Source organism: Haliotis asinina, chromosome 5, assembly GCF_037392515.1.
Source record: "Haliotis asinina isolate JCU_RB_2024 chromosome 5, JCU_Hal_asi_v2, whole genome shotgun sequence".
In the NCBI taxonomy this organism is placed as follows: Eukaryota; Metazoa; Mollusca; class Gastropoda; order Lepetellida; family Haliotidae; genus Haliotis; species Haliotis asinina.
In genome coordinates this window covers 7,188,547-7,210,160 of record NC_090284.1, presented here as the reverse complement: position 1 = coordinate 7,210,160, position 21,614 = coordinate 7,188,547, and the positions used below count along the sequence as shown (strand labels likewise).

Below are 21,614 nucleotides of genomic sequence, written 5' to 3'. Positions count from 1 at the left end.
TCTATGGCCCATGGATAGGACACATTGGATGAGTAAGATATCAACAAAATGTAAGCAATGGGTAAACCCAATGCCAGGCGCGTCGTCTGCTACCGGAAATAACCTTGTGCAGAGGTTGGCCTCTTAGCAACTCAGTCGCCCGGATGTTGATTATACAAAATGGAGGATCTCTGTTGGTGACAGGTTTCGCGGATTGTGCTGTTCATGATTACGGGGACTGATGCCCTTGATAGAGGTCCCCAGAAAGTGACAATAGCCTCTGTAGCAAAAACAACATAAATTACATCTCCGAGAGTAGCCTACAGATTTCCTGTTTTCAGATATGGCTCTTCAGCGAGCCAAGGTTTGTAATTAATTTGATTATTTGGCACTTAGACACGCAATTATTACATAAACCAATTCATACTGCAGATAACGACATTTTATCGTTTTAGACTCTTTTCATACGTTTTTTTTCGATTTACTGAACTCTCAAAATATTTTGAATACCCTCAATCTTTAGTTGTCTAAGCAGTATATATGGATACATGCCACATCTATCATTCAGTTTTATCTTCACAGTCTTATCTACCATTAATGCAGAATCGCTTTCACGATGTTGGACAATCGTACAAAATGCTGGAAAATACACATCTCTCTTTAAAGTCATATGTGCATTGGTTGTCCTTTACACTGAACTTTAGAATCAGAGACCTCTTTTGCAATGTCAGTGTTCATATTTGGTTTGCATTTGCTGTTTAACTTGAAGAATTTATACTGTCATAGTAACATAGTTATTTCACCTTGTTTCATGTTAAATCTTTTGGCCTGCACAAGCATAAATCAATCCTGCACTAATTAATACAGTGAATGATATCCCTAAAAATAGTTATTGTGACACATATATCAGTATCAATATAATTGAATCATATGTTCGAGATAAATGGATTGGATTATTTTTAAGATGAAGTTGTCTTTGGTAAGTTAATGACATGTCTTACATTTGTTCTAATGTGCTGAAACAAGGACATGTTGTGCTATTTAGTTGCTATGAATTGAACCATGTTAGCCTAGCTACAATAATGACAATTTTGACAGAAATATATTTTGCTATCTTACATAATTTCGGTTTTACATGTTAACATGTGACTGGTTGTGTAGTTAAACATATTTGAGGGCAATAGCATTTCTATCAACTACATATATATAATATATCTTTGTATATGAGAATAGATTTATTGAAAATTATTGCAATACAACCATACAAATGCCATTACTTTTCAGGTGTGTGAAACACCAATCCAGAGTTGCAGCAAGACCAGAGGGCTGCCTGGACTCCCCCCACTTCCATCCACTGATAATCATCCCTCTGACCTCTACCAGGTAACAGGGCAGATATGGATGCTAAATATAATTATTCAAACTACTCTAGCTTGTCAATTATGAAAGTTGTAGTAAATGCTTAGATATGATCTGTGGTGTACTATTACTGATATACAAATAGAGCTGATACTAGTACACAGTTGTAATCAGCTTTTTCAGGGCTAACTGTTGACATTGATCATCTGGATCAATAATCACTTACCAAAACCACCATTAATAATACTACTAGTACCAATCGATTATGAAAAGATATCTGCGATTTAATTTTTAGGAAAACTGTGAAAATGGGCCCAAAGAATTCAATACGATCATTCAAACTGTTGACAGATGTGATTTTTTATCATTGTAAACAGCCCAAATGGTTTGGTTAGAATATCGTTCTATTTCATGCAGATGTAACGCTGTCTAAAAACCAAAGAGTATCAATTCAGCGGGAACCAGTGTTGCTTCTGTTTTATTTATTTATCAAAAAGAGACACCAAATGTATCGTGATGTTTAAAGATTTGGTTTGGATGCATGAGAAAGTTGTTTTTCTTTTACAGATTGTGCTGAGAAACAGTGAGCATCCCCCTTTGATGAAAGGGACATCATGGACTCTTGCAGCACCTTTCAAAGAGCAGAAATATCACCGCAGCCCCAGCGAGTCGATTGCCAACAATTACACACCCACAGCATCAGATTTGAAGCTGAAAGACCTTCCAAAGCTGTTGCGTTCCAAGACAAAAGGTAAGCTTGACTAAACACTCCCATCACTTGTTCTTTAAATGCAACATTTAACAGTCCTGAATACATTCCCTTGTCTATATTTTAGCATGATGAGTTGAAAATATTTTTGTAGCATTTATTTTATACAGACCAGTGTTTTATTTCGTTCTGAATGGCTTTTGTTAAGAGTTATTCAAACAGTTTCTTGCTGTTTATCATTCTTAGTTATGATGAGAGTATTAGTAATTCTCCAACTGGACAATGTGAGTTTAACAGCTGTATTTAAAAAATGAATATATCTTTTAGTGGAAGAGTTCTTGCTTCAAGGTGACATTTGCTTTTCAGTTTTAACTAACATGAAGTTATCAGTCAGCGTGAATAGTAATAACACACAATCGGTGTAGCTGAATATTAGTTTTCAGGTGAGACCTGAGGCAACTCCTTAACTATAGCTGTCTTCAGCATAACATGTTGTGTTGTTTTCAGACAGAACTTTGCCCCCAATTCACACTAGTGGTAGGTAGACTGAATGGTGTTACTAACTCAACTTTTTGTGTGATGTTGCTGTCGTAGATGTTACGATGTGTTTGTTGTAGAAGTCATGGAGATTTCAGTAGCTCTGTTCACAGTAGCATTTGTATGGTATTACTGTTACGTAACACGTTTCCTATGTGTATCAATGTATTGCCGATACATTGTGGTGTATAGTGAGTTCTCTAATGGCTGGTAGAAAAGTCTCGGGTGTCAAATCAGTCCTATGAAAATGAGATCTTTGTCCTCACGATATATTTTACAACTGCAAGAGAGTGGAACTTTACATAATATGTTTACAGATTAAAATGAAAATATCATGAACTCTCTTTGGAGCCTATTGGCACAGCATGTGGAACTGCAAGCCACTGTTAACCAAGGATAAAAATACATGTTTGTCACATTTTAGGATATTTATTCAATGAAGTTTTGACCTGTTTATATAATGTGACTTTTCCAAGATGAGATGGATAAACAATATTGTGAAGTGTGATGAATTGTCACATCTTGTTGGCCTGTGGCTCTATAAAGTCCATTTCGAAGAACTCTGCAGGGAAAGTCATTATGCATGTTGTTTCAAAGGTGAACATATTCCTAAACGATATCTGCAAGCATAGAGAAGGGTATTTTCAACTCCAAATGAATTGATTGCTCATTTAAATTAAAGCTTCTCATCGAATTACACAACTCACCATCTAGTGAGCCTGTGATATGTTCCATGGCGGCAAAGTAACGTGGCCTATCTCATGTATGGCTATTTGGTATCTGTTGTAACCTTACAATCAAGATACTTGTCAGGAAATTGTCCCTAGGTATTTCCAAATCTGTATTCTTCTCTTGACAAGATTTACTTGTCAGGAAATTGTCCCCAGGTATTTTCAAATCTTTATTTTTCTCTTGACAAGATTTACAAGACAGACCTTTCCATAAATGGTTTCTTTTATTGTTATTAATTGTATTTAAGACAGTGTTGAGCATGGTAACCTATAGTACATATACTTGTAGAGTAATTATAATCAGATATGTAATTTTGTGCATGGTATTAGAATCCTGAAAACATGTGGCCCTTTTGTTTAAGGTGCCAAAATTGTCAGGGAAAAGTTGGCATACCAGAATTGTGGGATTGAGTCCGGCTGATTATGTTTTTAGGTTCTTCAACACCTTCATTACTTCTGGCTTTTCCCTGACATGAAACAGACATACCATGATAGAACAGAGACAGTGTTCAAAGCATAATTAAACCAAACTTACTTACTTACAGCAAGTCACATCTGCACCAGGATTATGTAGAGTGATGTCTGTCACTATATTAACCTCTGTGCATATTTTTGAATCTACCAGCATTGTTGTCACTCTGTTGTACTTGTCTGCTGTGTGCACTGTAGTTTTTGTGTCTTTTGTTGAGTCAACAATATCTGTCTGTCAGAAATGGCTTTGTAGCTTTGGAATGGTTGCTCAATGTCTCTCTAAGTTACTGATGATCTTTGGTGAGTCAATTACTTTAATCAGACCTACAATGGAATTGTTGACATTTGATTAGACCAGATCTCATTTCAAGAAAGATATTGTTTAACTAATCTTTCCTGAGATGACATTACATGACATGAGATTACATGACAAACAGGTATAGTAAGCACTGATTATCAAAATGTATGTTTTGTACTATTCTGTTGTATTCTTCATGTTACAAGTGTGAGTTATATGACAAGCAGGTATGGTAAGCACTGATTATCAAAATGTATGTTTGGCACTAGATTAAATGTGTACGCTTTAACCTTATGATTTGCTATTCAATGACTGACATCACCTTCGTCAGTATTTACACCCTGTCTGAAATCTAGTATCAGAAGGATTTGTGGTGGAATTGGTGTAGCAGGTTTTTCATTTATCCAACCTTAACAATACTGTTATCTGGAGTTATTGTTGTATAATTCATTGTCTAGATACTGACTTGTTTATGTTGCAGTGGAAATGGTGAAGAAAAGCCCAAGGCAGAGAGTGCCAGGGATCACAAGGAGTAAAACAATGGATGTTGGAAAAAATGGGTGAGAAATGTGGCAAATATTAAACATTTATGGAAAAGGATATTTGTCTATAAAAGTACAAATTGAGTGTGATGTCTGCCAACTTGAATAATATCAAAATAAATTAGTACCTATATTTAGAACTGTTTTCAGTAGAACATGACTATTTGTCAGCTGACTCCAATTCTGACATTAAATGTTTGAAGGAGAACATAGAGGGTTTGAGATGCCCTTTCCTAGTTTAAGACCCTGTGAATTCCTGCCTTAAAACCAGGGGTTCAAAAATCCCATCGCTCAACGCCCATGACAAGTCAGTTTTCATTTCAGGCAATCAAATAATGGTATCTTACTTGTCCCTGGGCTACTAGATAATTTCAGCTTATGGTTTCAAACTGCAAATATACTGGGATTTCATTTAATATCAGCTCAAAATGTAGGTTTTAAATTTCACAATGATAATGAAACAGATTTATCATTCTTTGGTATATTTATTACTTTTCAATAAATAGCCCACTAAACATTAACATCAAATACATGCAATGTAGACTTGTTCATTCATAGTTATGTCATCATGATTATGTCATAAAAATTGGGGCAAGTGGAAAATTAGTAAGGACAACCCATTTTCTTAATGTCACTTGCCCTGTGACAAGTGGCTTTTAACAGAAATTTTGAACCCCTGCTTAAAACACTGACAGCCTAATTCTAACCCTATGACTTAGTGAATAATTGTCAGCCAGAGTAGCAGCCTGATGTAACTGATGAACTTTTTTCTCATCCAGATGTGTCTGAATGTACCCTTAAAATTCAAACTATCAAGCTATCAAAATCACTATTGAGATCTTTTGAACAAAAAAGAAATATCAAAGAAAGTTTCCATTCACCCTATCAAATTTCACAAATTTGAACTGTCCCTTTTCTTAGCAGACCTAAACATTGAACTATTAACTTCAGGATCCACTTATTAAACCTAAAATACTACAGCTTTTAGAGTTTGAACTCCTATCTGTGGGTAAGGCAGAAAACACTTCCTCAGCTTTTCGTGTAAATACACTTTTCAACAGCATTGTCCTTTCATTCTCGGATATTTCAGATTATTAGGCACCTTTATAAAATAAATAAAAAGAACTTTTCAAGATCATGTTCAGAGAAAGGTGGAACAAGAAAAGCCTGCTTCTGAAAGATAAAATTATTAGTCACATCCCTTAAAGACAATATATGCTAAATATATTACCTTTAGTGAGTGAATTTAGTTTTACGCCACACTCAGCAATATTCCAGCTATGTGGTGGTAAATAATCAAACCTGGACCAGACTATCCCATGATCAACAGCATGACCAGCGATCTGCGTAGTTGGGAACTGATGACATGTGTCAGGCAAGTCATTGAACTTGACCACCCAATCACGTTAGTCACCTCTTACAACAAGCATGCATTACTGAAGATCAGTTGTAATCCAGACCTTCAAGAGTCGATTATCTTCAGAGGGGAGTGTAACAGATTTTCATAACTTTATTATGAATTGCTCTTTCAGTCCATCATTAAACTTGTTTCATTTGTATTTCTTAGACTGATCAATGGCCAGTTGTCACCACGTCAGGAAGTTGTGCCAGAACTACCACCAAGTCGACCTCTGACCCCAACTGAGCAGATGGACATCATGCAGGCAATAGAAGAAGAGGAAAGTCGACAGTCTGGAGAACCCAATGAAAGAGACCTTGAGGTATGATTGTTCTGTTGCTAACCAATGCAGTATATGGGGTTCTTGAGAGGCATTTAAAAGTTGATACTCTTATATAAGACAAAATGTTAAGGATGTAAACTTCTATATTATTTACACTACGCTTCTGGGCTATTCCTTGCCCCTTCCATCCGCCTTAAGAAGGGACAAGGAATAGCCCAGAAGCGTAGTGTAAATAATATAGAAGTTTACATGCTTAACATTTTGTCTTATATTAATGCACAATATTTTTTCATCATTTTTTTGTCCAGTCATCAAATGTCACCATGTGCTTTAAAACATAATGAAGTAACATGTCAACGCTTTATCGATGAGCTTTGAATCTATGTGTGAGCAGCAACTATTTGATTCTTTCCATCAGAACAGAGAATTCGCTTCAGTTTGACTATGTTATTTTGCAGTAGACAAAAGAGCTTACAGATTTGCATTATGACATTTAAGAATTACATCAGCATCATACTGCAAACTACAAGAATTATTTTTACACTTCAAATACATTTTTAAGTGAATTGGAATCCATGTTAGCACTGGTCTTCATCAACCCATGTTTTGTTGTAAGAGGTGAATATTGATGACTTGGTTAATGCATGTCATCATATCTCATGATGCTACATAGATTGTGATTGGTGCTCATAATGTCAATCTCTGTACTGTCAGGTGGACTATTTACATACTTGCGTGTTATAGTTGAAATGTTGCTGGCTTGGGGGTTAACAACCATGACAACCCTGGTTTTGCTTCCAGCGCTACTACTACTACATCAACAAGGGTATCCGGAAAGAGATGCTGGCTCCCCAGTCTCCGACCCAGATTAAGAACATCCAGCTCCTCGTCCCCTCTCATCTCATCTCCAGCTGGGAACACGAGGCCCTCAACCAGCAGCTGCTGCAGGAGATAAATGAAGGCTATGAGATGAGCATCAGGAAGTCAATAGGTGAGAGCAGGACTTACTGTTCAGTGTGTTGTCTATAACATTATTGTTATATAAATGTTTCTTCCTTTTAAGATAATCATGCAAACCTTGACTGAAATGACTGATTTTTTGCGACTTTTACTAGGTGATTAAGATAAATGAAAATGTCTGTATCAGTGAAGAATTAATGAATGGCATGTAACTGAGATCTATATATTAAGCTGATTAGTATTTATGGTGGGGGCACGAGTACCATTTATCATCTTCTGCATGTAACTTCTGTCAAGGTTGCTGAGTTATCGTGACAACCATATTTTGTTGCAGTTGACTATGTCTTAAAGGACCAAGATGAGAGAGACAGACTACACATCGCCTATACACCCAAACCCTTCCCACTGAGGTACTGTGCTGCCATTTGACACGTGTGCAGTTTACATGTGTGCAATACATCTTTGCATTGTATGTAATTGGAAATATATCACTTTGAAGCTGTGTCAGATATTTTCTTGTTGCTATATATGTTTGCTGTGTACATGACTGATCAAGCTGTACAGGTAGTTTGATCATTGGGATGGAAATTTATGCTTTAATTCTGTTGCAGGTTGATACGAGCTCCAGTCCCTTGGCACCAGTCATACCAACAGGCTCGAAACTTCAACCTCAACCACCTCTTCATCACAAACTCCATCATGCATGATCTGCAGAACATCTGGTTTGACCAGTAAGTGCAGCAACATCCTGTATGATTGTGGTTTTCATGTCATATAATCACCCTTGGAACAAAGCTACATGTACAAGGTTTACTTTCATGTAAACATGCATGCAGTTCAACATCAGTGTATGTTTACTCTTGTAATTTGTGACATTTGTTCAGCTTTTTGAAGTACGTGAATAATGATGTTACACGTGGAGGTAGCTTCCAGTATGTAAAAATTCTTTTTCATAATGTGATACATGAACACATAGAAAGTTTCAGTTTGCTTTATGATACTGATGAATCGGTTTTGACGCAGTGACAACAAATAATCACTTTCTGTAGTGGGAAGGGGATGATGAGCCATCAGTACTTCTGGCTGAGTGACATGGCTATTGGCATTCACAGACTGACTCTGTGAATAGTTTCTCCTGTCATATCCATCTGGTCGTGGCTAAGTTACATTTCTGATAGGTAGCCTTGCTGTAGATGTGATCTTGCTATTTGCAGATTTACATGACTCATTATCTTACCTCACACATGAATGTTGCTTTCTGATTGGCACTATTCTATTATTTTCAATGTACCCCACTTACAGACGAATTCCGAACTCTTCTGGTGCTTCATGGTAGTACTTCTTTGTCTCGAATAACATTGAATCAGACAGGAAGCATGGAAATTACCGATGTTTTGCGATTGGAAATCGATGGAAGGGAGGTAACTCTAAATCTGGTTACCTTGTGTCGTCTGCAAAATGGCGATTCACCACGCATTCAGCAGAAGTGCTTCAAACAGTTTAAAATTAAAACTCAGGTGTTGGGTAAGATAAATATGTTGTTCACTGGTCCCTAAGCATCCATGGACTCATGGGCTCGAGGTTTGTTTATGTTCCTCGAGCCCACAGGGCTACATGAGCCCATGGCCCCCTCGTGACCAGTGAACAACTTATATTGTATATAGTCCAGTATGAATTCTCTGCTCCCATTTGGAAGAGTATCTGACCCACAGAATTACAAGTTGATGTGAGTGCTGAGGGGTTGTTCTCACACATTCACAGGTTCAGCCATCTGCGGTTCATCAACCTAAAGGAACTGTTGGCGTCAGACCTGCCCCTGCTGCCTGCTGAGTTTGAATCTCTGGTCAAGAAACAATGTTGGGAGGCTCATGAAGTTCTCAGGAAGAGGTGAGGAGACCTTTGTACAGAGAATGTGATCTTTCAGTAATGCACTTTAGATGAAACAAAGGGTCATTGTAGTGTGTTTTCTGCATGCATTTCAATACTGGATAACACTATGTACCTCATTCCTGTTAGTGTTACAGCTGAATTGAACATAATTGAGTATGTCATACTTCGTGAATTACATATTGCAGGTCATACGTTTGAAGAATGAAACATTAATAAGAGTGGTACGACACTTTTGCTTAACAACAGTATATCATCTATACCGAAATGTTGCATCATAATGTCATAAACAAGTTGTTTTCCATGAAGTATCATACCTTTCTTATGAAACATTAACAAAGTTGTATGCATATTTTTTTCTCAATGGAATATGTAGATTATTAAGAGGCAGTATGAAGATGCTCCACAATTGCTTTAATCTTAAGAATGGCTGAATGGCTGTTATGTCTCTCATATTTGTTGGCTGTTTTCAGCTGGATTCCAACATGTGCAAAGGTGTTCATTGAGAAGACTGAACTGTGGCAGGACCTGGTCCCTCCCAACGATACAGACTCCACAGAGATGATCCAGGAGTTCTTCCGCTGCGTCGCTGCCGTCATGTCCATCCACCTCCGCAGCATGGTCATCAACTCACTGGGGGACTTCCTGGAGTTCTTCCAGATACACAAGGTATGGGTGGTTGGCACCTACAGATATAACCCTGCTGACATTTGTTTGTATGCTTGTATATGCAGCAATATGTTTATGAACGGATTTAATCTGATGTTGCACTCTCTGCCAGATGTAGCTTGCTTGCCACTACAGGACCTGCTGTCTGTTTTGTGAATGCTGTTTGTGTGTTGTTTAAAACCATACTCAACAAATTCCAGCTCTATGGTATCTTTCTAAATAATCAAGTCTGGACCAGACAATCATAGATTGGTATCATGAACATCAATCTACGGGATGAGATACAATGGCGTGTGTCAACCCAGTAAGCGAGTCTCACCACCCGATCCTGTTAGTTGCCCCTTACTGCAAGCAAGGGTTACTTAAGACCCATTCTAACCCAGATCTTTATGGATGAATGCTGTGTATTGTGTTGATGTGAGCTATTACCACCTGGTGTCTGTAATATGAATATTGAGTATTGATATGTTACCCTTTACCGCCTTGTGTCTGTTAAATGCTTGTTGCATGTTGATGAATGACCTTTCACCACCTGGTGTCTGTTGTGTGTGTCTGTGTGTGCTGTGTGTTGATGATTCATCTTTTACCCCCTGGTGTCTGTTATGTGAATGTTGTGTGGTGATGAGTTACCCATTACCACCTGGTGTCTGTTGTGTGGATGTTGTGTGGTGATGAGTTACCCATTACCACCTAGTATCTGTTATGCGGATGTTGTGTGGTGATGAGTTACCCATTACCGCCTAGTATCTGTTTATGGATGTTGTGTGGTGATGAGTTACCCATTACCACCTGGTGTCTGTTGTGTGGATGTTGTGTGGTGATGAGTTACCCATTACCGCCTAGTATCTGTTTATGGATGTTGTGTGGTGATGAGTTACCCATTACCGCCTAGTATCTGTCATGTGGATGTTGTGTGGTGATGAGTTGCCTTTTACCACCTGGTGTCTGTTATGTACGCTCTGAAAGTTGAAGAATTACCCTTTGCCACCTGGTGTCTTTTATGTGAATATTTTGCTCTGAAGAGTATTGTGAATATTGTGTATTGATGTACGACCTTTTGTTGATGAGTCATCTTTTAGCACCTGGTGTCTGTTGTTTGTATGCTGGGTGTTAATGAGTTACCCATTTACACTTGCTGTTTGTTATGTGAATACTGTGTATTCTAGGCGGGTAACGACTTCGGTGAGGAGTTTGACGAGCTCCAGTACGTCATGCCGCAGATCATGATCATCAAATTAAGGGTGGAGGACCCCAAGATTGTGTTTGACCCTCCCTTCAGGGAGATCAGAGACATCATTCTCAAGTGTTTCTCTGAGATCATTGCCAGTGGAGAGGGACTATCAAGGGTATGGACTGTGTTTAGATATGAACAAAGTGATCTTGTAAAACGTATCTGCTGTTAGTTTGATAGTTGAAGAATGTATGTGTGTTTTCTGAAATCAGGTGTTTCATCAGTAAGGTTCATCAGTTATCCTGTGGATGACATCACCTTCTGTCAAATACTAACCTATGATGGAGAGTTAATTGCCATGTTAATGCTAGCATTACTGACCTTTGACTAGTTTTCATAGAAAGGTATTTCAGGCAACTCTTTACATATAACACTCTTCCTGCCTGCAGGTTGAAACTGAACTGTTCCCTGACATGAGGGGTCAGCGCCTCCTCTTGAGGTCAGTGAAAATTGAGGAGACACTGTTCACAGACTTTGTTGATAAAGCCATGGAGATCTTCAAGGATAACACAGTGGGACCTCAAAAGTAAGTAGGATCTCCAGTCCCACTCTATCCTTTTAAATTGTGCTATCCCTTACTACTTAACATGTCCAAAAGTAGCATGTTTTTTCCCTATGCTATTTTGTAATATTCACGGTTTTTCTTACTGCAGATACCTAAACATATACAAGAAATATTCAGATCTCCTCAACAACAAAGCCGATCAGGACGTGTCAGCCTTCCTCCGAGAAAAACATTCCATACAAGCTTTCAAGAAGGTAAAGACACTAATTACTCACCAACAGATCTGGTGTCATGTAAATGTAATTTTTCCATAATTACTATAAAAAATTCCTCAGAATATTTCCAGCTATTATGTGAATCTGAATAGTGACTGATATTGTTTGAAATGTTTGAGATGACACACAGTGACTTAGTTTGTAGCTGCAGTACGAGTTGTGATCCTTGATCAAATCCTGGCTCATCCCAAGTAGGTTTCTTGGTTTGTCAACAGACATACCACTGCTCATGCAATTGTCTAAAGCTTCCAAAACCTGCATCACTTCTGGTTTCTGTCCCACATGAAAGGGACATACTGTGATATAACTGGAATACTGTTGTTCTGTGTTAAACCCCGGCACAGTCACGACTGTGGTGTGTGGTCCTATGCATACAGCTCAGGTCACAAATCAGTTGAGGTTAATTTAGCAATGATGGGCATGGAGAGTTTTTGGATTGGTTTGGCAGCTTGACTCTTGTGGTCTTGTGGTCTTGTGGTCTTGCATTAGGCAAAGTGAATTTGTTCAAAGTTGCCACTGTTCACCGAGCACAAAATGGGTACCTGGTGAAATAGGTCATGTGACTGTTAACCTTCTAGCACCTCACAGGCAGCTTTGGTTGTCCGGGATAATAATGATCAGATTGTGTGTTAGGACTAAAACTGTCCCCTCTAGTGCAGAATTCAGGGCATTGCAAATGTCCTCATCGTTATCATGAAGTTTCTACAGATTAAACATCATGGTAAGCAAAATGTCAATATATGTTGCCTCACATAACAATCATAATGTTTAGTAATAATTATAACTGGTAACAAATAACTACATACGATAATGTTTATTTGACAGAAAATCACAGGTTACCAGGATCTGAAGGATGAGATTGCTCTACTCCGAATCACTGTCCCACTGAGTATGTTCTGTCTCGACTGTGTTCAGCTGAACACAGAGCTGTGTCAAAGGGCACAGAGACTGAAGGAAAGACTCATTGTATTTGAAGTAGATGAGAACCGAGAGCTGAACAGAGCGTGAGTTTAACACAGTGAAACAACATTGTGCTAAGGGAGAAATAAACATGTGTTGAGCACCATTTACATAGTGTACATGAATACTGCAAACCGTGTTCTGACTAGATTTTAATTTTCTAATAATCAAAATAGTAACTTGGGAACAATTATTGTCAACTGAGTCATGATTTGGGATTTTATAAATAATATGCTAAAATTTGATACAAAAACTATCAGTTAAATTTTAAGTAGACTGTTTCTGCCATTTTGTATATGTGTATTGTATCATTAAGGTGACTAAGAAATTTTCAAGTGACATCATGGAAATAGTATTTTTGCTGTATTGTTAATACAGCATCTGTCGTCGGTATGACGAGATGGCCGACAGAGTGAGTGAGATTCCTGAGACCACACAGGAACTGGTTGAAACACAGGAATTCCTCAAGACTGTGAGTACAATAGTCACTATTTGTGTCTTGTGATTTACTTTAACACTGATTAGTGCTGGAAACCTATTGCTAGATTGTGTCAGAAAGTTATGTCAGTGATATCAGTGGTGTTACATCCTGTGCTGCCGGTCAGTTAGAACAGTCTGATTTCTTATGGAGAAATCTATTTTTAAGCCACTAATTGATGTCTATTTGGACTTTTTTCATCTTATTCAAATTATATCAGCTCATGGTTCTGAAAGATCCTTGGGCAGAAAAGGCACAGCGTTCACAATTAGATTACTTCGATGTAATATCAAGCACAGTAACTGAGTGTCTTTGCCCAGAACAAAAGTTGTTGCTCATCATTTAGTATTCAGGAGCGCTGTGATCTACCCAGATGTGCACTAAGCTGACAATTGTTCTTTCAGTCTACTGAAGTTACAGTGTACAAGCTGAAGGATGAGATAGATGAGTCTGCCAACAGATTGATGTTCCTCCTGGACTATGCCATCTTTCCTTGTAAGTCATTAGGGAAACTGGATCTCTCACTGGCTCTGTCAGATGATGGTCCTGCAATATTGCAGCAGAATCACTCTAAGTTTTGAATGAGGTCTGAGCTATGCAAAGCAGTGGCTGACAGCATGAGCACAAAGGAGACATCAATGTAGCGTATTCATGATAACGGTTTTCATTTGATAACAAATCTTTTAGCAATTTGGTATTGTTGGAAAAACTCCATCCCAGATTCTCTCCAGTTTCACTGGCTCATGTGTGATGATGCTCAATGTATCTATGATATATTCCAGTTGAGGATATTAAGCTGAACAGCACAGTATTCCACTGGCCAGACCACATCCGTACAGTGTTTGAGTTGAGCCAAAACCGCATTGTCAACAAACGGGACACCATTGAGGATCATCTCCGCAAGAGGGTGTCCGACTTTGAGGACCGACTGAATGGCTACTACAAGGAGGTTGAGTCCTTCAGGAAGAAAGAGGTAGGTCATGTAGCATCGCAATCATAGAGACTAGCTGCATCACTCACATGGAATATGTTCAGTAGCAATAACTACAGGAACAGTGATTCTACACAACAGAGTTCAAAACAAGAGAGCAGTTTTTAATGTGTAGTGTTCAGAACCACGTCTGACCCATGAACATCCGGGATAGAATTGATCTTCAGCAACCCCTGCTTGTCACAAGAAGCACTTAATGAGAATGGGATGTCATCACATCCAACTGAGTAGATTGATGTTCATGCTCTTGATACCTGGATTGTATGGTTCAGACTTGATTTTTTACAGAATGCCACCATATAGCTGGAATAATACTGAGTGTGGCATAAAACAAAACTCACTCACTCAGAACCATGGCCTAGATTTTCGATGCTGTCATAGTTAATGTTAATGCATAGGACTTACGACTATCTTAGCACTGAGAGAACTTTGAAAATCTGGGCCCATGTCTGGGCATTTCTGTACATGAGAACTACCAAGCTTGATTACATTCTCAAGGCAATGTCTTGTTCTAAACACTTGTGTGCAAATGAAACATTTTCAGTTTCAGGATAATAGTTCTTCTATTTTTTAAAAGTTGTCACAGTCAGGTTTTACATTTTTCTATTCAACATGTTTTGAGGCATTGCTTCAACCACTGCACTGTATACACATGATGTTGTGGTTGTTTAGAATAGTTTAGTATGTATTTAGACTGGTGCATAATGTGTAAGGGATAAAGTGTTATGCAATCTGATATCGATGTCCAGATCATGAGTCCTGACGAGATGAAGAACAACACAGAGCTGCTGGCTCGTATCACGTCTGATCTGGAGAAAGCTCGGGAGGATCTGGATGGCATCAATGAAGAAGAACGCCTCCTTGAGTGGGAGCAGAGTGCATTCCCCATTTTGCAACAGATGTTCCAGATGAAAGAACCTTATGAAAAACTGTGGAACACAGCATACACCTTCACTCAACGACATGAAAACTGGACACATGGTAAGGAAGCTTGGGATACACAGGTTACAGGATTACAGACCTTGGATTGGGAATCTGATGGTGACATGATATGTTAATAGCACAAATACATTACTCTGGTCTCCAGGCACAGTGATGCACTTTACACATTGGTTTAAGGAGATAATTGCTGACTGTAGATTGTAGCCATAATATTTGCCTCGATGGTCTAGTTGGCTGGAGGTGAAAATGACTGGTTCACTCCTCAGTCATGGCAAAGAAAGTCCTTGTAGTTATCCAGGCTAGTGCTTGGTGTTAATGTATCGTTGGTATATGTCACTTATTTTGTTCATTAGCATTCCACATAGTATAAGTGTTGATTATGGATTATCTAAATGAACAAGGTTACATTGTTATTTGATTGGTAGTGTTTTGTCAAAGGACGTTTTGTATTGATGTTCATATTGTCAGCTACGCCTTTACATATTGTATCGATTTTAAGTATTCACTAATCATATCTAAGAAATGCTTAAAAGCCATGTGTTGTTTTAGGTTCATTTATGGACCTCAATGCTGAAAACATCGACAGTGAGGTCAGCGAGATGTGGCGTGCAATGTACAAACTGACCAAGACCTTCAACGACCAGGCTGGCCCGCGCCGAGTTGCAGATAGTGTGAAGGGCAAGATTGATAAGTTCAAACAACACTTGCCTATCCTCCACACCATCTGCAACCCTGGCATCCGGGACAGGCATTGGGATATGGTGAGTACCAACATGGTGGCAGGTTGTAGACTGTTGTCATCAGGGATAGTGAGGAGTCATTTTCTGTGGGATATAGTGAGTACCTACATGACGGTAGGTTGTATACTGTTGTCATCAGGGATAGTGAGGAGTCACTTTCTATGGGATATTGTCATCACAGATAGTGACTGGTCACTGGCATTGGGACGAAATATTGTGGCCCTTTGTTTTAAGCAGACAGTAATAAAGCCAAGTAATTCAACAGCCTCTTGTACTGGAGTAAAAAGTAACATGGTAAAAGAAGGCATCTTCTAGACTTACATTGTGTGGTATCTGCATTGCTCATCCATGTATATGTACTTGCAGATGAGTGACATCGTGGGCTTCAGCATCAAGCCTGAGCCAGACACGTCTCTACATCACATGCTGGAGTATGGCCTGTCTAAACATCTCGCCAAGTAAGTATGCCTGTACAATTACACCTCACATGCTGATATTGTTCATACCATCTCAAAAGCTGCTCATAATGCCCCATCATTTAAAGTAGGTTTATGTCTGCCCCTGATATCACACCAGGTTTCATTATATCCAGGTTGAGCTTAAGGGATGATGTAAATCCTGTTGGGGAATCGTGTAGTTAGCAAAAGACGTATGAGTCTCTCTGGGTTGGCCTGATTGATGTATCTTCGTGAAATGAGACTTTGATCACTTGTTGGTTTACACTCTATCTTGAGTGCAACTTAGTGACAGGTTTCTTATCATGCTGATGATTTTACTCTCAGTTTCATTATTTTTGCCAGTGGGACTTTAGATTTTAACCTACTGAATATCTGCTATGTTCTATAACTTCACCATAATCGACAATTAAATTACAATACTTATGAAATCAGCAGTAAACATCTCTTGCAGTATTTCTAGAGTTCTTTGTTATTTTATATATTAGTATCCCAAAGCTTCATTTTCTGCTAAGATGCACGTTATTGTTCCTGTTTGTGTACCTCAGACTTGAGGAGATCGGTGCAGCAGCAGCCAAGGAACACTCCCTGGAGAAGGCACTGGAGAAGATGAAGTTTGAATGGAAGGATCTTCACTTTGAGATGATTCCATATCGAGATACGGTCAGTAAACAGAGGAATCCTATAACATTATGTGCAGAACCAACCCTAAAATGCTAATATGCATATGTTTTCATGTCTTTTTTATGATTGAAGTTAATTATCTCAACTAATACTAGTGCATACATTATTACTAAAATTTGCTGAAATATTCTGGCAAAAGTATTCTGAAGAATTTGAGACCAGCCTTTGAGCTTTCAGATGGTCTGTATTTGCAGGGTGTGTCAATCCTGTCTGCTATAGACGATATACAAGTGCTGTTGGATGACCACATCGTGAAGGCACAGACCATGCGAGGCTCACCGTTCATCAAACCATTTGAGAAGGAGATGCATGAGTGGGAGGAGAAACTTGTGCTTATGCAGGATATCATCGATGAGTGGTTGAAGGTCAGTAATTCAAGGTCACACACCAATGGTCATCATGTCATGTCCAAATGATCTGTATTTGTTATAATTACTCACAAATTTTAAAATACATTGCTTTAAAGTAAATTTTTTCTTGGTCATCATAGGGCTCATTATTTGTGATACCTTGCCTTCAGTGCCAAGCCACGTGGTTGTATCTGGAGCCAATCTTCAGCTCGGAGGACATCATGGCACAGATGCCGGAGGAAGGTCGCAAGTTTGGCATCGTGGATAGCTACTGGCGTGACATCATGACAGAGTCAGCCAAAGACACACAGTGTCTGGTAGCCACTGGCCAGGCCAACATGCTGGGCAGGCTGAAGGAAGCCAATGTCCTCCTGGAGGAGATTCAGAAGGGGCTCAATGCGTACCTGGAGAAGAAGAGACTGTACTTCCCAAGGTCAGACATCATGAAAAATTTCCATTATTGCAGTTTATGATCATGAAGGATGCCATCTTAAGTAGATCGGTTCATACTCACAAAGATAATATGTCGATCTTTAGTTAATGTTGACAGCATGAGAATTGAAGTCAGGTGTTGTATTTGTTTTGAGGAAAGTCTTAACATATGAAAAAGGATGATGCACTTTACATAAACTTTGTTTCGTCCTCCTTTTAAGGTTTCATGGAAACATTCGGTTTCAAAAAGACAATTTCTTCTGGGAACATCTGTATATCTGCAAAGGGAGATTACTCTATTACCATGATTTGTTAATGTGTAAAGGTCAACGTGACTTGCTTGTACTATATGTGAGAATGTTGTTCTGCAGATTCTTCTTCTTGTCCAATGATGAGCTGCTAGAGATCTTGTCAGAGACCAAGGATCCAATGAGAGTGCAGCCACATCTCAAGAAGTGTTTTGAAGGCATCAACAAGCTGGAGTTCACAGAGCAGCAGGAGATTGTTGGAATGGTATCTGCTGAGAATGAGACAGTGCCTTATGTCACCAAGATCTTTCCTGCAAAAGCCAAGGTGAGTAGCCACCTAAATTAAAAATAGAGTACCTGGGTTAGAAAACTCTGCTCCTGCTTATCTGAATCATAATGTTGGACTGAATAGTGAAGTTATGTAAATAGTGACTGTGTCAGAAGTCCTCAGTAACTTGGAGTGTGTGAGCGAGTGAGATTGGTTTTATGCTGCTTTTAGCAATATTCCAGCATTAATCTCTGTGGGGAACACCAGAAATGGGTTTCACACATTAACCCCAAATCAAACCCAGGTAATGGTGTGACAAGCGAACATGATGATGATGATGATGATGACAAGTGACAACATTCTTTGTCCACCAACAGGGCATGGTAGAGAAGTGGCTGCTGCAGGTGGAGGACGTGATGATCAGCAGTGTGAGGAAGGTCGTCATGGACTCTGTTCAGGCATACAAGGACACTCCCAGGAAGCGTTGGGTGGTAGAATGGCCAGGACAAGTCACACTGTGTGTCAGCAGCATCTTCTGGACCACAGAGGTTGTAGAGGCCATGGCTGTCAAGGATGGAATGAAGGTAGGAACCCATGATGTCAGGAAAATCCAGTGATCAATAGCACGAGCAATGGTCTATGCAATTGGGATATGATGACATGTGTCAACCAAGTCAGTGAGCCTGACCGCACAATCACGTTAGTCATCTTTAATGACAAGCAGGGGTTCCTGAAGACCAATACTAACCAGGATCTTCACGAATTTGTCACTTTGAAACTTTGATTATGATTGAGCACCTGCTGTGTGGGAGATTGACTCTGTAGTGTGACAGTTCGTACATTGTCTCTTACAGTGCAAACCATACCTTTCTTTTGCTGACAGTCAGTTTTTGAAACTAGTTATGTTCATCTTTCTAGAATTACCTACAGAAGTGCAACAGACAGATTGAGGAGATTGTGGACCTGGTTCGAGGCAAGCTGGAGGGAGGAGCTCGTATCACACTCGGTGCCCTCACTGTCATTGATGTACATGGTAAGTTCTACTGATGTGTGTTAAATGATGGACCCAAGATCACTTCCCATCCCTAACCTTCATTACACACTGAATGGACTGAAGTAGACACATTTGAATGTTTTGCCCACATGTAGTTAATACTAATTGTGAGTATAGTTTTGATTTTCAATGATTAAAACTGGATTATGCCTACATTTCGAGATATATCTCAGAAAAGTGAAAGATATATACCTGTGAGGTATGTTTTCATGCCTGTCTCATGAAGGTATTTTGTTCCAGCTCGTGATGTTGTCGCTGGTCTTGTAAAGGACAATATCCAAAGTCCTCTGGATTTTGACTGGCTGGCTCAGCTTCGTTACTACTGGGAGGATGATGTCATTGTTCGCATGATCACCACCGACATCAAGTATGGGTATGAGTACCTGGGCAACACACCTCGACTCGTTATCACCCCACTCACAGACAGGTGTTACAGGTGAGGGACAATTATCGGTGACTGACAAAACTTTACACACTGTAGTCTGTTCTTGTAAAGGAAAATGGTAAAGGAGAATGCTGCACCAAAGTTGACATGAGAAAGCGCTGAGGCTTTGAATCACAGTAAAAGCTAGTAAGCATACTTCACACCTGAACTGTCAGCAAATGATTTTATGTGTATAATAAACCTCTCCTGCCAGATCTCCAACACTCTCCAACAGACTGATCCCTATATAGACTTGAGGATTATATAGATGTAATGAATAGGGTACCGTCATGTGGTGTTCACTCCTTCAACCATCAGTTTACAGTACAAGCCACATCACTATCTCTGCTACACCAGCTGATGCTGCAATTCAAATAATAATGAGTCAACACAAAACCTTTATCAGTGGTTCAGAGTATATATACTGGCGTCTCCTATTCCCGCGGTACTTACGAATATCAGCTGAAAAAATAATATAAACAGTTCTTTTTGTATGTATGCTTGTTGTTTTTAAATGAAGAGATCCCCCCCCCCTCTAACATCTGCATCTATCAACTGCTGGATCCATCAAGTGTATTATCTCACTTGAGCTCGATGAAAAACCTTGGCCGTCCGCCGCTGACTTTTCAAGGCGTCTCCTATCCTCACGGTACTACGAGAAAATAACGTTATTAGGTGTATCGGCAAGGGCAGGGAAAAGTTATGATTTTTCCAAGCTGTTTACAACTCACGAATATTCGTTACATTGCAAAATTTTGATAATTCACAGACTTGGGCCACTTCCTAGTTACTGATCAATGATGTAAACAACCGCTAAGTATCACGCATTGGCGACCTCGCCAGAAAATGTGTTTACCGCGAGAATAGGAAACCCGTAAGAATAGGAGACGGCCCTATACTGTGTAGATAGTGATATTGCTGACAGCTTATAACAACTGTGATTACCTGTGTTATCAGAACCCTTATGGGTGCCCTGAAGCTGAACCTGGGTGGGGCTCCTGAAGGTCCTGCTGGAACAGGGAAGACTGAGACATGTAAAGATCTGGCCAAGGCTGTTGCCAAACAGTGTGTTGTCTTCAACTGCTCAGATGGCTTGGACTATAAGGCTATGGGCAAGTTTTTCAAGGGCTTGGCACAAGCTGGAGCGTGGGCTTGCTTTGATGAGTTCAACCGTATTGAGCTGGAGGTGTTGTCTGTGGTTGCCCAGCAGATTGCCAGTATCCAGCAGGCTATTGCTGCTCGCCTGAAGAGGTTCATGTTTGAGGGCACTGAGCTGTCACTGAACCCAACATGCACCATGTTCATTACCATGAATCCTGGCTATGCTGGGAGACAGGAGCTGCCTGATAACCTCAAGGTGTGTCGGTGCTGTCAGTGTATCATAATGGTATCAGGTTATCCCAGATGTTTGGATATTATCCTTTCATTTCAACTGTATCTTTCTAAAACTTCTCAACCGTCTCAGTCATTGAGATTAATAAATATTGATTGTATTGAAGTGTTTTATGTAACTGGACATTAAATTGAATTACTTCTATTTATCTTTATATAGATGGTGAACATGAATACATATTAGTAAACTAAACGCTTGTTTTGTAGATACTGTTTCTTGCTTATCTGCCTTCTTAGTTGGTGTAGGTGAGTGTCTCTCTCTACGTACTGATCCCAAAGATGTTGCCAATTAGGGATGAACTTTAGTCCATGAAGAAACACAATTTCAATAAAAGTATAGATGAATGATTTTCAATGCTGT

At 39.3% G+C, this 21,614-nt stretch overlaps 1 protein-coding gene across 1 annotated transcript in view; it reads left to right on the top strand.

Annotated features, from left to right (window-relative positions):
- The first annotated feature begins 154 nt into the window (after positions 1–154).
- The window catches only part of LOC137283656 (dynein axonemal heavy chain 3-like), a 61,410-nt gene continuing 39,950 nt past the window's right edge, over positions 155–21,614 (top strand). The window contains exons 1-29 of the mRNA XM_067815266.1: positions 155–343; positions 1,264–1,362; positions 1,906–2,089; positions 2,555–2,584; positions 4,566–4,644; positions 6,194–6,347; positions 7,110–7,299; positions 7,603–7,678; positions 7,880–7,999; positions 9,030–9,155; positions 9,629–9,824; positions 10,991–11,170; positions 11,445–11,581; positions 11,709–11,814; positions 12,661–12,839; positions 13,174–13,267; positions 13,678–13,768; positions 14,056–14,246; positions 15,014–15,245; positions 15,756–15,967; positions 16,313–16,404; positions 16,950–17,064; positions 17,280–17,450; positions 17,606–17,868; positions 18,239–18,440; positions 18,761–18,967; positions 19,302–19,416; positions 19,678–19,873; positions 20,819–21,218. Coding sequence (XP_067671367.1) covers positions 323–343; positions 1,264–1,362; positions 1,906–2,089; positions 2,555–2,584; positions 4,566–4,644; positions 6,194–6,347; positions 7,110–7,299; positions 7,603–7,678; positions 7,880–7,999; positions 9,030–9,155; positions 9,629–9,824; positions 10,991–11,170; positions 11,445–11,581; positions 11,709–11,814; positions 12,661–12,839; positions 13,174–13,267; positions 13,678–13,768; positions 14,056–14,246; positions 15,014–15,245; positions 15,756–15,967; positions 16,313–16,404; positions 16,950–17,064; positions 17,280–17,450; positions 17,606–17,868; positions 18,239–18,440; positions 18,761–18,967; positions 19,302–19,416; positions 19,678–19,873; positions 20,819–21,218 — 4,458 coding nt within the window. The 5' untranslated portion in view covers positions 155–322. The remainder of the gene's footprint in view (positions 344–1,263; positions 1,363–1,905; positions 2,090–2,554; positions 2,585–4,565; positions 4,645–6,193; positions 6,348–7,109; positions 7,300–7,602; positions 7,679–7,879; positions 8,000–9,029; positions 9,156–9,628; positions 9,825–10,990; positions 11,171–11,444; positions 11,582–11,708; positions 11,815–12,660; positions 12,840–13,173; positions 13,268–13,677; positions 13,769–14,055; positions 14,247–15,013; positions 15,246–15,755; positions 15,968–16,312; positions 16,405–16,949; positions 17,065–17,279; positions 17,451–17,605; positions 17,869–18,238; positions 18,441–18,760; positions 18,968–19,301; positions 19,417–19,677; positions 19,874–20,818; positions 21,219–21,614) is intronic.